The sequence below is a fragment of the Pelodiscus sinensis genome, chromosome 3 (genome assembly GCF_052426305.1).
Source record: "Pelodiscus sinensis isolate ZL-2025 chromosome 3, ASM5242630v1, whole genome shotgun sequence".
In the NCBI taxonomy this organism is placed as follows: Eukaryota; Metazoa; Chordata; order Testudines; family Trionychidae; genus Pelodiscus; species Pelodiscus sinensis.
The window spans coordinates 128,954,017-128,972,137 of record NC_143054.1 but is presented as its reverse complement, the minus strand read 5'-3'; the positions used below and the strand labels follow the sequence as shown (position 1 = coordinate 128,972,137).

The following is an 18,121-nucleotide window of genomic DNA, read 5'->3' as shown; positions in this document are numbered from 1 at the left end:
TGTCTTACACAAGTAATTGCTTAGCAATTCCTACTGAAGGAAATAGAGGCTGTCAAAAAAGGACGTATTTTTCACAAAAATAGTTTCCTTCTCCAAATTCAAAATATCAATGAAAAGTTTTATCAAAATGTCAGACTTTGAAAAATATCAATGAACAACACTCAACACTTCTGAAAATCAGGCCACTTTATTTAGGAACCTAAAGATGGATATGAGACACTAATTGGAGGCACCCATTATTAAAAACTTTGGCTATTGTGTCCTAGCGTAATAAAGCAAGATGCATGTTTTATATCAACCTTAGATTTTTATAAGTAGCTGCCAAAACAATAGCTGTGTCATCCCACATAACAGATGTGAGACTTGTGAGTTGTAAGGCATTCAGATGAACTACACTGAATTGTGCCAGACAGGCATGCATTTTGGAACAATAACTGTTTAAGTGGGCTTACTGGGGAATTCCTTCCAAGTGGTTAATATAAATTTCACAACCTCTTCCCACTGCACCCACGTGCAAAATGCCAGACATGTGAGGAGAGAGCCATTGACTGGTGATTAACTGCTCAGACCTTTACCTGTTCTCAGAGAATGGAGATTAAAGGAACAGATGCAGGATTTGTTTGGGTTGATCTAAAAACTGACATGAACTTGGGATCAACTAGGGTGCAAACCCAGTTCTGTGGCTGAAAAACTGTCACCTACCTGAGCCCTGTGGTGAAGTTGGGGGTGACCTCTGGTAAGCTTTTAGTAAGTGTGTAGGTTTTCATTGTTTCCTCCTCTTCCCCCCCCCCCCCCCCAACCCCCATAATACTTTTGCTCTAAACAGAAATGTAGTTTGCTTTGCGAAAGCTATTTGGTAACTGGTGTACACTGTTATAGCCCTTGGAGGAAGAGTTGATGACAGGCACTAGATCCCAGTCAGATTTGCTGGGAAATTGCAATGAGGTGAAGGACTTCAAGCCTAAGTCCCTAGTCTGAAGGGAGAGAGAGATACGAATCTCTGCAACAAGAGAAGTCATGGATGGGAAGCCTAAAAATGTACAGGCAGTCCCCGGGTTACATGGATCCGACTTACATTGGATCCCTACTTACAAACGGGGTGAGGCAACCCTGCACTAGCTGCTTCCCCCCAGCAGACCAGGGAGACACGAAGCTAGCGCCCCCCCCCCCAGCAGATCAGGGAGACGCGAAGCTAGCGCCCCCCCCCCCAGCAGACCAGGGAGACGCGGAGCGGCTTTTCTCAGCAGACACCTCAGCTTGAGAATAAAGGACTGAGGGAAGTGAGGTGTGGGAGAATAAAACTGAGCTCTGGAGAAATGTTTGGCTAGAGTTTCCCCTACAATATGTACCAGTTCCGACTTACATACAAATTCAACTTAAGAACAAACCTACAGTCCCTATCTTGTACGTAACCCGGGGACTGCCTGTATACGACTGTCCTCAAGGAAGACTGGAGAGGGAGGAGGCAAAGATGCAGTAACCCTGAAATTGTGACAGTATACTTGACACAAAATATTTTATGCCTTTCCTACAGGTGTGAGAAGCATGCACAGCACAGATATCCAGTGGTCAGCCATATTGAGTTGGGGATATGCTGATAACATTTTAAGACTAAAAAGCAAGCAAAGTGAACCACCAATAAATTTTATACAGAGTTCACAGTTGCACCAGGTAAAACTCCTTGACATGTTTCTGATTGTAAAATTCATGTATTTGTGTAAAATTGTATACAACACTACTGAAATCTATTTTTAATAGGGAACATGTACAGCCTACGTAGTGACAGTACAAATTTGATAGTCTTCCACCACTATTCCTGATCACCTGAACCTTGGTTCACGTCATTATCGCTTCTGGGGAACAGTTTCTAACAATGCAAAGGTTTAGCATTCATGTCCACATAATGCTTGGAGTCTCCAAAAGTGCTAGCAACGGGTGCTAAATGTGATGTGAACATGTATCCAGTGGGAACAAAGGTGGATCCCGCAGATCACTAACTACATACCATAACCCATTGTCTTTAGTGACCAGCAATCTTGTTCATGCTTGCACCAGTAACAGAGATGTAAAGCTCTGTAGCCCATTTGTAGCAATCTCAACATCACTTGCTCCTTGAAGACATTCTTTATTATTGATCATAAAAATTTCAATCAGTTCTTAAAAACAAGAATATCATGGAGGAGAAGACACAAACTTGCATCTCAGGTTTAAACTCTGCTGCACTCATTTGCTTTGCTGATTAAAGTATTTTGCTTTTGTCTATGTAGGAGCTATGCTAAATACCATTTTTGTTTTCTGGAGCATAACCATTTTTGAATGAGCCTCCAAGCACTGCTTCAAAATATATGCCTCCTTCTCCCCTCTGGAAAACTTCATTATACTTTTTTGGTCCTCTTCCATTTCTGTCCACCAAATATCCCTCTTATTTCTCCACTAAATGTGTCTCTTAAATCTCTCTCCTCCCCAAATCTTTTCTGAATGCTTCAGATTCTGATGCTCTCTCCAGGAGAAAAAACATTATTGGATGTGTCGTCATGAGTTTATAGAACTTCCCAAACACTTTGTTTCTAGACTGAGAACAAAAGTAGGGAACATCATAGGTGCCTTAAAATGCTGGGTGGGGGGGGGATGCAGAATAAGTGCCTCATTGTTGGTTCTATTGTCTGTACAGTAAAAAAATGTTGATAAAAGACAAAATGGAAAAAGCCATGAATTAGACCCTCACCCCACACTGGCCCCTTCATACTACATAAGAGTCACAACTGCATAAAAGTGTTCAGAAAGCCCTGCATCTGATTGGGATATGATTCTTCCAGCAAAGGTAGTGTGAAAGATAGACAGCAGTAAGAATGTGGGATAGGTGGCAGAAGTGCACAAGGAACACAGCACATAGCTCTAGGAGGTTGCCATAACTTATACAGATTCTTAGGGCTGCCCAGTATTGGGGGTGTGTAGAAAGACACCTTAACATCTACCTTCATCTCTTTGAATTGAGAGAACTATGCTGTCATTTTAGATGTGCACCACATAATTTCACCCATAATTTTAACATTCTAGCTGTGCAAAATATATTAAACTGCTCTTGGGGGCTTCCATTCCTAGAAATATAATTTATTTCTTGTTTTGCTCAGTTTCTTAAAACAAATAAAAACAGATTTGATAAAATAGCTAGGCATGGTAAAATAGAATGCATTTAAAATATTACTTAATTTTCTCTGGCTCTCCTTTTTTCCCCCCACCCCTCTTCAAAGGTAACAAGTTGTGCTTGGGTATCGGACAGTTGCCAGCTTTTTACTGGTAGCAAATCTGGCGTCATCACAGCGTATATGAACAGGTTCTCTAGTAATGTGGTAAGTGTTACAGGATTTATAATTAGGAATTTAATTGTTGCTTTGTTTTTCTTTTCTTATCCTTTCTGTTCTTTACTCCATTCCCTAAAACTAGAGGAGAAAAAATACTTAGCTGGAATTGCCTTATATTATTTAGGGTTTCTGAAGGCAATGGGAGTCTTGTCAAACTTCCTGTTTATGAACAAGCTTAAAGAGGCTATCTGAAGGCCAACTACAAGCTCATCTTACTAAAGTTAATATTCTGAACATGGTGTAATGTGGCTTCAGCACAGGTCGTGGAACTTGAAACAGCTTTAATGGCACTGATGGCTGGAGGGAAGACATCCATTCTCATCCTCTAGAACATTTGACACTATTAGCCATGCAGTACATAAACTTGTCTTGTCTGAGAGGTTACAGGGTCCATGATAGTGCACTCAAGTGACTAAAGTTCTTCTCTGAGGGGGAGAACCAATGAATAAGGATAAGAAAATAGCACTTCTGCCACTAAACCACTTCTTTGTGAAGTCCCACAATAATCTATTTTTTCCTGGTGCTTGTTGAACATCTGCATTCACCCACTAGGCATATTGGTCAGATAATGTGAACTCTAGCAAGAGCAATATGCAGATGACACAACCTTCAGAATATTCTTCACCATGTACAACAGTATCACTATCCCCAAGAACTAGTACAGAACTCTGCAGCACACCTCCGTGACATTGGCTACTACAAACAGATCAACCCTGCCCTCCATTCTCTGCATGCACTCACCACAGAACATCAAGTCAGTTTCAAGGGTTTGGTCCTTATCTTCCATGTGCTCAATGGCCTTGGCCCAGAGTATCTAAAATATCACCTAAAGCTCTGGAATGAAGACCACAATCAACAGAGTTAGTCCTCTGATACACTGAAGCTTTGTCTAATAAGGTTAAAGCCGATTTGTGCAGAAGACAGAATTTTCTTGGGGGGCCAGTAAGATTTGAAGGACTCTTGCAAACTGTATCATGTTCTGCTCTTAAAGTGTATCTTCTCTGACCTTGCCTTCTCCAAGGTAGACTTACAACATCATGTACTACATAATTTAAGAGTCCTTACCAAAATGTTCCCCTGCACACACCTTTCTCCCTGGGGAGGTGATGAGAATAAAAAACATGTGGCAAGTGTTAGTCATGTTGCTTCATGCATTGATGGAAGATGCTCAGCTATCAAGGTGATAAGCAGGGTGTAAGAAGCCACATACAATCAGATAGACCTGTAATGGGGCCAGGATTTTTGACTACTGGTTTAGGTCATCTTCGTTCTTGTGAATAACTCCAGTATCAGTCAGTAGTTCATAACTTTTTCTCAAGAGGCATCAAATCACTGAAATAGTTCATGACAGTTCATCTTATGGCACAGGATTCTGAATAGCAGCAGTTAAACGGACCACAGTATTGTTAGTTTTATGTTGCTTTTGCTCGATAAATCTAAAGAGTAGCAACAGAAGCATAATTTTTTCTGCAGATAGTTTATTTTAAAGTTAAAACTTAGTAGCAATTCATGGCTCAAGCCCCCCCCCCCCCGCGCACACACACACCAGAAAAGTCCACCCACTGTGAGCAATTAATTTTTGAAGCCCCAAGTAATATCAGTTACGTGTTTTGCTATGTAAAATAGGAAAGAAACTTTTTTTTGTACAGAAATACTTGTGGGTTGGTTTTTTTTAATGCTTAAAAATAAACTAGCAGTTTGTACTTGACAGCTGTAAGGTACTTTAGAACTGTGAATGTGAGTTGTTTGCTTTGCTTCTCAGGTGTCTTATGGGCTCATGTTTGCTGAATCCCTCAGCACTGACGTTTCTGTATACCTCAGGCAGCATGACCTTGCTGCCAGTTTTGTAGCATCTGTTGTTTAGTCAGTTGCTTGAGACAGGGCTATAGGGAATGCTATCATGTTTGCTAGCATCTGTTCTGTATTCAACCCCACAGCTGAGTGCTGATCTAGTGGAACAGCCTATTATAAATGCAGTACAGGAAATCAGGAGCAGATTTTCATGTGTTAATTATTTAAAGCATCATGTTCAAGGAGACGGGTATGATATTGCTAATGGACAGACATAAGGCTCTAGAGAGCCCTGTTTTCAGAGTTCTAGCGAACCATATCTCTGTGTTAGAAAATGTCCAAACATCTCTTGTCTGCTGCTTCTCCCAGGTATTGTTTTCAATGTCTGCCACCCAAGCCCTACTGAAGTACTGTTATGAGAAACAGGTTCTTAGCCTTAGACTCAAATTGCTACCCTTGAAAGCTTTAGTCAACAGGATCTGGGTGTTGGGCAAGTAGATTTGGAACAACTAAAGGGTGAAACAACCCATCTGGGGCTTTCTTGGTAACAAAGAGGGAGGCATTTTAACCTATTGTATATCACTTTTGAGCAAACATATAAAACTCTGTGGTAAATGTCTATTTCTTCACTCCAGAGCCTTACACAAAGCACCATAGAATGGGGGTAACTTTAAATATATTGTTAACTTTAACTTAGTTTATATTTATACTACTTTAAAATATATTTTATTGTGAGTGGTTTAGTGTAGTGAAGTGGATATCAGCTTTGGAAGAAATGAGTCTTAAGAGATTTGGAGGAGGAGGAGGTGAGATCTTCCATGGTACACAGTACTTGCTAGTATATGTCAGGCAGAGGATGGCATGAAAAGTCATAGTTGCATGACTTATCACAAATAAAGTAGATTCTTTGGTCCTAGGGGTTCCACCGCTTCCCATTGCTGTCACTTTGTAATTTGGGGTTTGCAGGCACTATCATAAGTTCAGTCCCCATTTTATTAGGGGCTATAGAGCAGGGAATATAGCCACAGGTGGGCCTGGGTGGACCGTGTCCCACCCACTCTGCATCCAGGCTTCTCCACCCCTCACCAGCCCACCTAGCGCTCCAGCCAGAGACTAGGGCCAGTGCATCAGTGCTTACTCTGGCCCATTCTGCCTAGCATGCAGTGGAGGAATGGGGTTGGAGCATCAGTGCATGCCCCAGTCTGCTCCTTCTGGTGCTGCAGCCCGGTAGTGGAGTCAAGGCTTACCCCTACCTGCCCAGGACTGCAGCCGGGGAGCAGGGTTGGAGTGCTGGGGCTTAACCCTGCCCCCATCATTGACCGACCACCCACATGGGCCTTTCTGGCTACACCATTGCTTTAGAAACAAATAACAGCGAAGCTCTGTCCCAGAAAGTTTACTGTATAAATGTCAGCAAGATGTAAAAGGTGGCCCAAACAAACACATCAGCTGGGGGAAGTGGGAAGATGAGGCAACAAAATAGTTTGGCAAAAAATGAATCATGGTTTGACACTTTCCATGAAAAGCCTAATTTTAGTTCTGTTCTTAACATTCTTAATGGCAGACCATACTTCTGTGGCACGTAGGAGGATGGTTATGATTAATTAAAGGAAACCACTCTACATGTTATGAGTATTAAAGGTCAATCTTGTCCTGACTAGTAATCAATATTACTTGCACAGAGATGTACATTGCTATTTGTTGCTCAGGTAATGATATAGAATACAGTTAGCACGTTGAGTGAAATCTGTTACCAATTCTTTCTCCTTTCCTGTGTTCATCTTTTAGTAGATGCCCTATTTTCTCTCCAACTTCCTTCATAGATTATTACTGTGCTCTGAGGCAATAAAGAAGAATTATGAGAACTCATTATAAGTTTACCTTTCTTGTATAAACTTCCTAATTTCCTTGTATGCTGTATTTCTCTTAATTGGGCTGTTAATTTGATTAAGCAACTCTTCCAATTTAAAGGCCACTCCTTTTAAAAAAAAAAAAAAAAGTCTGAAGAATTTAAGTGAAATAAAACAAGTGCTAATGCTTTGCTTAGCACAGCTTCATCTTCTCTTTTTGATATTTAATTTTTGACAATATCTATATTAGAGTAGAGCTTCAAATTTCACATCAATTTAATATATACTGTAGTTAAGCACCATCAAAGGACTTGGCAATGGCTCACTGGGTTCTCAGTAACTCAGGGATTTTTGCTAACCTTTTTTACTTGGTAATTGCTTTAGACTGTCACTTGACATTAGACTGTCACTTTTCCGAACTCAAAAATGTTTCCGCCTCTCAGTTCCCAATATTTCCTTTCCAGCTAGTCAAACTGACATATGGAGATCTAGCTGCCATCTCCTTTGAGATGCTGACATAACATATGTTTGGAAAAGAACCAAACCCGAGGCCATACAACTTCTCAAACTTTTTGTGTAGTGAATAGGAAGAAGATAGTGCCTTTCATAGTTAATGTCTTACTCTAATATATGTTGGCAATATATTTGCCTCTTCATAAGTCCTACAGACAGCACCTGAACTGATGGTGTAAAGTATTTAATCATGGAGTTATAGTTAATTCCCTAAGATCTAGACCTGTTGAGTCAGTTGAAAACAATGGAAGCCATACTTCAAAAACAGTACATACATTGATGTTTAATAATTCAGGTCTCATTTTAATATTGTTATTTTTCAGCCTTCTGAAATGGAAATGGAATCTCAAATACATCTATATGGTCACACAGCAGAGATAACCAGCTTATTTGTCTGCAAACCATATAGTATAATGATAAGTGTAAGCAAGGATGGAACCTGCATCATCTGGGATTTGAATAGGTATAAATAGTTTCCTCAGCCTAAAAATATCTACTTTCTAACTGTGTTTAAAAACCTTAAGATAAAATAATAATTTCAGATTATTTTTTTCCAAATATTTTCATCTTGTGTGAAGCCAAAACTCAGTTTTGGTTGCCATCTGTTATGTTAAAACATCGAGAATGAATGAATGGAAGAGAGTAAAACTTGTCTATCTCTTTAAGTAGAGAATACTTAATTGGTTTTATGACAGCTTTTCCAGATGTTAATTTTCTGAAGCTAAACTGCAAGTTATTTAGAGATCTTTTATTTTTTTGTAGACTATGCTATGTCCAAAGTCTTGCCGGACACAAGAGTCCAGTTACAGCAGTCTCTGCTAGTGAAATGACAGGGGATATCGTAACAGTTTGTGATTCAGGTATGTATGATATCATGAATAAATAACCTATCCACATTTATAGACCAGATTTAAAGATGAAATAGATTTACTAGTGCCATGGTTTGTCATGTGACTTGAATCATTTGAGCAGCCAACTGATCATCTATCCATTTTTATTTCTATATATAGTACAAAGTGTATATCTTCATTGTAGTTTCAAGTATGGAAGCAGGAGTCATGTGTAATAGTGTTGAACAGAACTGTTCATATAATACAGTAAACTTCCGATAATCCGGCACCTTTAGGACCCAGGGGGTGCCTGATTATCAGATATGCCAGACTATCAGAAAGAGGGGCTATGAGGGGTCTGGAGTGGGGTGAGGGGGATGCCACCCCAGACCCCTCACAGCCCCCCCTTCCGATAGTCCGGCTCTGCCCCAGGCGTCCCTGATTCAGCCGCTGCTGGTCAGTTTCAGCAGCGGCTGAATCGGGGACACCTGCGGCAGAGCAGCTGGGGTGCTGCTGGGTTGGTCTGGTAGAGCCGCCCCTCAGCGCTGCGAGACCAACTCAGCAGCACCCCAGCTGCTCTTGGGAACGCCTGGGACAGGGCAGCCAGGGTGCTGCCAGGTTGGTCCTGCAGCCCCGAGGGGCAGCGCTATGGGACCAACCCGGCAGCACCCCAGCTGCTCTGCCCCCGGTTTCCCCGATTCAGCTGCTGGTCAGTTTCAGCAGCGGCTGAATCGTGGAAGATGGGCGCAGAGCAGCTCCAATTGTCCAACTGCCCTGAGCACTTCCAGGTTCCTGATGGTGCTGGAACATCAGGAGTGCCGGAGCACTGGATAATGGACTAATGGAGTTTTACTGTATTTTGATTTTCAAAAAGATTTGAGAGTTTGAGTTCCAAGAGATTCACATTCTATTAAGTTAATGACTTTTGTTATAGCAATTATTTGTTTTCCAAAGTACTGTTTACTCCTAGGAGTTATACAAAGCAAAATTATTCTTTGCCAAAACTGTAGTTTTACTAAATATTCAGATGTTCCTTGATACATATGCACTATATTGAGGCATGAGACAGAGATGAGAGCATCTGTCTATCTGTGATTCCATTTGTTCAAGAGCTCCTCCTAAACAGTAAGAGCTAGGACCACCAAATTTGGTATAGATTCCTCTTATCCTAACTTAAAGCAAGTTCAGGGTTTGTTTGTGCAAGGAAAACAGGAAGTGCTGGGAATGGGACTGTTTTCAATAATTTAGAAAAGGAGGGGGCAGAGAGGAGGGACGCAATACTCAGTTGCTTTAGGAGAACTATACTGCGGAGTGATTACTGGGAGCAGCACCACCAAGAGTGGCCAGTAGGGCTGGGGCTCAGTCATGCCTGCCACTAGACCAAATAAGTAGCCCCCCTACCCCAAAACCTTCCCCCCACCTCAGCCTTTGGGTACAGCGCTGGAGGGGGAGGGAGGGAGAAAGCCCTGCTATACAGTGGGGCTGGAGGGAGAAAGAAAATGCCCTGCCAGATGAGACACGCCCCCCAGCCCTAAGCCTTTCTTCCCCCCCCCCCCCCATGCATCAGCCCCCTACCTTGAAAGATCCAGGCAGCACAGCGTAAGTCTTTTAGTATAACAACAAGAGTTCATTGTTTAGTAACTCAAAGCAAACAGTGTGGCTTCACAGAAATATTCTGGTTCCATAGCCAAATGAGACAAAACAGTTTTTTCTTAATTGTTCTTCCTCCTAACACATCCCCAATCATGTATTTGGATAGTAGGTCAACTTTGCACATGGGCTGTTAGAAGTAGTTTAAGGTGCATGATGATTTAAAGTTTACTGCATACACATACTACATCACTTATTTGTATCTGTAAGGGAGGTATACTGAATAACACTCATTACTTTTTGCTACTTTTTCTATCCTATACAGTAGTGTGGATAATGTCAGTTTGAGGCTGTCATTTGGACAAGGCCTTTCTCCCTTTTTTTGTATTCATCTAGTTTTCTCCCCTATCAAGGGAAGTAGGGGAAATAAGTATATTAATTTATTATCCATATGGCAAGAAGTAGTTTACTGTCCCAACATTTACTCTGTGTGTGGTGGGGGAGGGAGGGGACTCGTGGAACTCAGGCTGTGAAGGAGAGGTTTCTAAACTCTCTTAGGGAAGCTGCTTTAATACTTCCTTCCGGTATTCCCATGTAGATGGAGGTGGTTTATATACTCTTCCAGCCCTTCAAAAAGCAGTGTTATAAATAAGTACAAGCAGGTTATAATATTAAAGAAATCTTGATTGTTAGGACCTCTGATACGTGGTCTTAGCATTCAGGGCCAATCCAAGACTGAATCTGAGGTTTTGTCTACACTACCCTTTTGTCACTAAAACTTTCATCGCTCAAGGGTGTGAAAAAAACTTAACTACAAAAAGCACCAGTGTGAACAGCACTTTGTCAGCAGGAGCTGCTCTTCCAGGGTACATCTACACCGCAACATTATGTGAAAATAATTAGCATTATTTCAAGATAATTTAGTCTGCGTCTACATAACAGGCAGTTATTTTGCTACACTGTGTGCCTTAAAATGGTGTGGCTGTAGCAACATAGGCTATTTCTACACTGCGCACCTTACAAAAAGCTCGTCTAAGATACTAATTTCCTTGAACTCTACCATGCTCAGGCCTTCTCATCCATGGGGGTAGAGGTTGTTCTTACCTTGTGATCACTAACATAGGGTAACAAGAGGTAGAATTTTAGTAAAGACCATGTAGTTGTGTGAACACATTGACAGATCAAGGGAAACCCATTTGTGCTTACTGTGACCTGCTAATGTGAAAACTGGCATTTTCAAGGAGTCATATTGGTGAACAGAATGTTATATAGCTTCCTTATTCTTGAAGTTGTAGGGATTTATATTATAGATCATATTAATTGTGTTGGGTTTGCCTATATGAGCGCTTAATATGGTAAAAAGAGAACATAGCTATACTATAGTATTTCTACAGCTTTCTGATCCGAGTCGGTTTTAATCTTTTCACTAAACTGATTTTTTGCGGATGTGACCATTAAAGCTAAATGGCATAGTTATTCAAATAGTCTAGATTATCATGTAAAATTCATGTTTTACTTTGTGTTACAGTTGGCGGGGGCAGTGATCTGAGACTTTGGACTGTAAATGGTGATCTCGTAGGACATGTACACTGCAGGGAAATCATATGCTCTGTTGCTTTCTCCAACCAGCCGGAAGGAGTATCCATCAATGTTATTGCAGGGGGGTTAGAAAATGGGCTTGTGAGGTAAGAGCATACTCTCCTCCTCGTGTTTAAAGTACTTTTGCTGATAAACACTTAAAATAATATAAAATCATCATTTTTTTATATTGTGTGCTGTTTTAAAATTATGCTAATGTTCTACTTTACAAAAAGTTGAACTAGCTGTTCAGCTGTTTGCAGTTTCTCAAATTAAATGCATGTTCATCCCTAAATGTTTAGGTTAAGTTGAATATAGAGAAAATAATTACTTTTTTCTTTCTTTCAGGCTTTGGAGTACATGGGACTTGAAACCTGTGCGGGAAATTACATTTCCTAAGTCAAATAAACCTATTGTAAGGTAAAATATGTTTTTGCTGCTTAAAAATAATTCAAGTTACCTTTTAAAAATAATTTGTGATATTGTTTTTAAAAAAAGAAACACTGCAAATGGGGGAAGTGGAGGGAAAAAAAGATCTGAAAACAGTCACACAATCCAACTACAGGCAGTCCCCGGGTTACGTACAAGATAGGGACTGTAGGTTTGTTCTTAAGTTGAATCTGTATGTAAGTCGGAACTGGCGTCAGCTGCTGCTGAAACTGATCAGTTTCAACCGGCTGAATCTGGATGCCAGTTCTGACTTACATACAGATTCAACTTAAGAAACCCAGGCGTCCCCAAGTCAGCTGCTGCTGAAACTGATCAGCGGCTGATTCCAGGAAGCCTGGGGCAGAACAACTCTGCCTCGGGCTTCCTGTAGTCAGCCGCTGGTCAGTTTCAGCAGCGGCTGACTTGGGGACGCCTGGGGCAGAGCAGCTGGGGTGCTGCCAGGTTGGTCCGGAGCGGCGCTGCGGGACCAACCCGGCAGCCCCCAGCTGCTCTACCCCAGGGGTAGGCAAGAAAAGCCTGGTCTGCTGGGGGGGAGGCACTAGCTGGACCCCTCCCCCCCCAGTAGACCAGGGAGACAGGGGTGGCGGGACCGCCCAAGTCCTCCACGGCTTTGCTCCATCTCCCTGCTCTGCTGACCTGGGAGACGCGGAGAAAAGCCGCAGAGCACGCCCGCAGCGGGACAGTCCAGGCGCACCACGGCTGTCCCACTGCTGGCGTGCTCCGAGGCTTTGCTCCCCATCTCCCTGGTCTGCTGGTCAGACCAGGGAGAGGGAGAGCAAAGCCTTGGAGCATGCCGGCAGCGGGACAGCACAGGTGTGCTTGGGCTGTCCCGCTGCGGGCGTGCTCCGCGGCTTTGCTCCCCGTCTCCCTGGTCTGCTGGTCGGGAGACGGGGAGCAAAGCCACGGAGCACGCCCGCAGGGGGACAGCTCAAGCGCGCCCGGGCTATCCCGCTGCGGGCGTGCTCCAAGGCTTTGCTCCCCGTCTCCCTGCAGAGCAGGGAGACGGGGAGCAGCTTTTCTTGCCTCGGAGGACTGGGGCGGCGGACCGCGGCACATCTGGGCGTCCCGTCCTCCGGGGTGAGAAAAGCCCCGTTCATAACTGCGGATCCGACTTAAGCCCCGTTCGTAACTGCGGATCCGACTTAAGTCGGATCCACGTAACTCGGGGACTGCCTGTAGTCTCTCGTGACAGTAAAATGAGCACAAATACATTGTAACATGACAGTAATAACTATTCTCAGCTGCTAGCAGGATGAGATAAACACAGAGGGCTCGTCTACACTGGCCCCTTTTCCGAAAGGGACATGTTAATTTCACAGGTCGTAATAGGGAAATCCGTGGGGGATTTAAATATCCCCCGCGGTATTTAAATAAAAATGTCCGCCGCTTTTTTCCGGCTTTTAGAAAAGCCGGAAAAGAGCATCTACACTGGCCCCGATCCTCCGGAAAAAAAGCCCTTTTCCGGAGGATCTTATTCCTACTTTGAATAAGATCCTCCGGAAAAGGGCTTTTTTTCCGGAGGATCGGGGCCAGTGTAGACGCTCTTTTCCGGCTTTTCTAAAAGCCGGAAAAAAGCGGCGGACATTTTTATTTAAATGCCGCGGGGGATATTTAAATCCCCCGCGGATTTCCCTATTACGACCTGTGAAATTAACATGTCCCTTTCGGAAAAGGGGCCAGTGTAGACGTAGCCAGACTGAAACTTGAAGGATTTCCCTGTGAAGGGAACAATGCTTGCTATTTTGTTTTTGTTTTAAAAGTTAATATTTTTCCACTGAATTCTCATATTAACTCCTGATTTGACACATAATCTTTTTACTTTTCAATTAAGCAAATTTTAAATGGTTATAGTATGAGCTTCAGTAGTAAATGTCTTGTGTGGATTTTATTTTATTTATTTTGTTTCTGTGTGGGTTCTCCCCCCCCACACACTTCCTCCTGGCTAGTCCCCCACCCCAGTCCTGCAAGAAATTAAGCACCCATGTAACTCTGTTCACATGAAGAGTCTGATCATTTATGTAAGAGCTACACTTACACTAAAGTGTTTGCAGAATTGGAGTCCAAGCTCTCACTAAAATATGTCCTCAGTGGGATTGCCTTGAATGAAGGATTTGCAGGATCATGCCCTAAATTTCATAATTATTCAGTAGTAACCCAGTAACAAAGTTAAAGGACATTATGCTCTTTGCTGAAGCAACATTTTAAAACATTGCAGTTATCACTGTTAAAGCCAGCACTTAGCACTGTTACCACATCTTAACAATTGCGACTTCCAAAATACTGACTTGCTGGGTTAAGATGCAAACAGAGCACAAGAGGCAGTGCTATGCACAGTGAGTTTCTATCACTATTCTGCTATGCACAGTGAGTTCTTCAAATTGCAGTAACTACAGCAAACAAAACACTTGGGTTCTGTGGTAAAAATGAGCAATTAGTGATTCTGAATATTTGTGTGTGAATGGCTAGATGTGAACTCCCCTCTAACTTTGCACTGATTACATAATTTTCTTCACATTTGTAATGGGGCCTCAGATTTAATCTGTGATCTTGGCATTGAGTTAATTTAGTCATTCTTAATTTAATGTGTGCCATCAGTCACCTCAGCAGCACATCGTATTAATTAGAAACAAGAAATTTTTAAAAAGTCTTTTTGTTAAGTCTCTTGATATAAAAGGATTAGTGAGAACTAGTGGTTTTACCAGTAGGAAAAGTAATTCCTGCCTTTAATAAAAAAATCTTGTCTTATGAAATTTGTCAGACTCTGGTTCTGACCTTCCATCGGAGAGCAGGTATCATGGACATGGATCCTGCACTGAGAACACCCTTTGCCAGGCAGAAACGGTTCCACTCAGGACATGACAACAAGAGCAGCACAGCAGATTTTACTTGTAATAAGAGAGAAAAGCAAGCTGGCCATTAAGTTCAATTTATGGCAGTAAAGTTTATAACACTTTGAATTGCAGTTGGAAAAATGAACAGGCAGGTATTGCCCATGAGTGTGCGTGCATACAGCACTAGAATTATGCACTTATAGGAATTTGCCTCACTGATGTTGGCTGCATTAATGCTGTTTGTATTTTTTTTTAAGTATCTCCTCTTGAATTTTCAGTTACATGGTATAATTTGCTAAGTATTATATTAAAAAAAATCTGTTGTTGTTTTCAGCCTTACATTTTCCTGTGATGGGCATCACTTGTATACAGCAAATAATGAAGGAACTGTTATAGCTTGGTGTCGCAAAGACCAGCAGCGCTTGAAGCTACCCATGTTCTACTCATTCCTCAGCAGCTATGCAGCTGGCTGACTCTTCATGCTGCTAAATCACCACATCTCTGAAGCACTTTAAATCCAGAGTAGATCATAGAACCTCTGTTATTTAACTGGATTTTGAAATGTATTGACTATCTTTAAAACAAGTGAGTTGACAAAAGCATATATCAGTCCGCCTGAGGCAACTGTAAAATGTGTATATGCATGCCCCAAATTTTAAACCATATCAAGGTTACAGGGAAGTTCTGGTTTTATAGACTTTGATATAGGCTAAGTGGCACGTACATGCTCTAACCAACAAGCTGAAATGCTGCAGTGTAAAATGTAATAACATTTTTAAAATAATTTCTTGAACACAAGTATCCCAAATCTTGAATCACTAGTGGTGACTTTCTCTTTTATTCTTTGTGTTGTAAAGTATCAATAGCATTAAAATTTCTTACACACATTGACAGTCTTCTTAAATGTTTATCTGATTAGTCAGTATAGTCCAATTGGCTCTGAGACTGAAACATTTAAAAATGGATTCAAAACTGCTTTTTTTGAGAAGCAAATAACTCAGTAGGTGCTTTATGTACCAACCACTTTGTTTTGTCATCATGCTGAAATCTGAACTTCTGTTATTTCCTGATATTTCATAGTTTTTGCTAATTTTCTTCTCAGCTCTAATAGGACCATTGTCTTCTAATAGATAGAAACCAATATGTCTGCTTTAATATCAACCAGACCTCTCATGGCATCATGAAGCAATAATTAAATGAGGATTTTATCATCTAATTTTAAGTTTCATAAATGCATAACACTAGTTAGGTACTATGAATCCAGGTGGTAGAATATATTTAGCATACATCTCAGAGTTTCAAAATTCAAAAAATAAAGCGTAGATATCATCTGTTCCCATTTAGTGTCATGTGAGCATTCAATACATGCAAAATGTCTGACTAAGACCATAACTGCTTGACTAATCAGTATTCTTCATATACATCAGATCATTCAGAAAAGTTTACACAGACCTAGAGTGCAAATATGACACTTATTCCTAGGTGCTAATCTTTGAAAAAGGAACATGCAGTCAAGTCAGGGTTTAATAGTTCACAACCTATCAATTGAATTTGAAGGTGAATTTTTATAGTGTTCTCTATACAGGCCACACTAAATTGAATTATTTGGAAAACCAGTATCAGCTGAGCATAATTATATGCTTCCAGTAGGAAAAGAAGTTACAACCCAAGAATGCTACTGAAACCCATTAAGTTGTTAAAACCTATTTTTTCCTTTAAATCACTTACACATTCCACTTCTACTGTATAGATTTTAATGGCTATATTTGTATTCATTGCATGCATTTATTGTCCTGCAAAACACTGTACCTTAAGATCTATAATGTATCATCTGGTGCAGGCAAAATATGTATAGATACCTGCAAATCATAATACACATGCAATCTGTGCATTTGTTCTGAAAACTCCAAGTATATGTCTCCTAAATTTTCAAAAAAAAAATATAGATTAAGTACAAGGATCTTCCCACTGTTCATATTCTGAAAATAGATCTTTTGGATCAGTGAATAAGCAAATGTCTGCGTACTGTATGAATTTAACTTTTTAAAATGCATATATTGTAGCTATGCCTTACAAGCTGGCTTTAATCATGTTTTTCATACTTTTGAATACAGACAAAGGTTTTTGGGTTCATGTAAAAGTAATGTGCTTCATTTAAAACTTTTGTTTTTTGAGGCTTTTACTTGCTCCCCAATTTAAATATGGGATGTTGCTCATTGAGTCTTATTTTTTAAAAAGCAGCATTCCATTTGTTATAAATCTCAGATATGCAAATTAGCTGTTGTTGTAAAAAGTGCAATATTATATTTTTATGTAAAACAAATTAACTTTTGAAGCAGGGAATATTTATTCAGCTTGATAACCTGTTTTGGAAATATAAAAAAAACCTCATGATAGTATTTGTGCATGTCAGGCTGAAAATTCCTGTAAATAATCACATGCTGCACTGTCTTTGTATACACTGCCACCTGTGGTGTTTGGGTAATAAATCATTAATTTGATACAAATATAGATAAAAGGCATTCCATTGTTCACTTCTCAAGTGCGATTTATTACTGTTCCTGTACCTTAACTTATTCATATAAAAAGTGAATTCAACAAATTATATTCACCACAGAACCAGTTCCAGGGCTAAATTCTGCCACCTCTTACATGTAGGCAACCGCACTGAAGGCAGTAGAGTTACCTGGATGTGACTGAGGGCAGAATTTTGTCCATTCTCTGTTTTGTAACCACCTTCCCTCCAATTGCTGCTAATCTGATCACTTGCTGTTTTGTCTAATTTAGATAGTAAACTCCTCAAAGGGGAGAGATTTTTCTGTACAACTATGACAGTGTATGAATAACGCTGTTTAAACAATCTGACATGAATATACTTTTTTATATAACCCACTGTTTTGCAACCTACTTCAGTTCAGTTTTTCTTGGTTCTCACATGTACTAGCTCTCATTTTCCCATGTTATGTTTTTTTATTTTCACCATAAAATCCATAACATTTTCACCAGGAAATGACATAAAATGGACTGAGAGATTTTCATGCCATTACTTAAGCACCTACAGATATTAAATATGACCAATCATTTCTTTGACTTGTGTAGCAACAACAGGTGGCTCAGCCATTGCTGGTAACAGCAAAAGCTTCAACTGAATTGCAGTCCTGCAAGCAAATCCATATGTGCAGATCTTTGCACCCCCATGAAATCCTGTTAGGGATGTGAATGGGTAACCAGTTAACAGGTACATGAGTGCAGCCAGCAGAGCGCCCCACTCCTCCTGGAGTAGAGTGCCCTCCCTGTTCATTCTCCTTTTAATCAGTTAACTGGTT

General features: G+C 40.8%; 1 protein-coding gene across 5 annotated transcripts in view; it reads left to right on the top strand.

The window, feature by feature from the left end:
• Nucleotides 1-17,317, top strand: part of LYST (lysosomal trafficking regulator) — a 153,916-nt gene extending 136,599 nt beyond the window's left edge. For all 5 annotated transcript variants that reach the window (XM_006122067.5, XM_075924800.2, XM_075924801.2 and 2 more), the window contains 7 exons: nt 1,535-1,671; nt 3,252-3,350; nt 7,840-7,979; nt 8,279-8,376; nt 11,465-11,621; nt 11,863-11,934; nt 15,130-17,317. In XM_006122067.5, the coding sequence (XP_006122129.3) occupies nt 1,535-1,671; nt 3,252-3,350; nt 7,840-7,979; nt 8,279-8,376; nt 11,465-11,621; nt 11,863-11,934; nt 15,130-15,268 (842 nt within the window). In that variant the 3' untranslated portion in view covers nt 15,269-17,317. The remainder of the gene's footprint in view (nt 1-1,534; nt 1,672-3,251; nt 3,351-7,839; nt 7,980-8,278; nt 8,377-11,464; nt 11,622-11,862; nt 11,935-15,129) is intronic.
• The last annotated feature ends 804 nt before the right edge of the window (nt 17,318-18,121 follow it).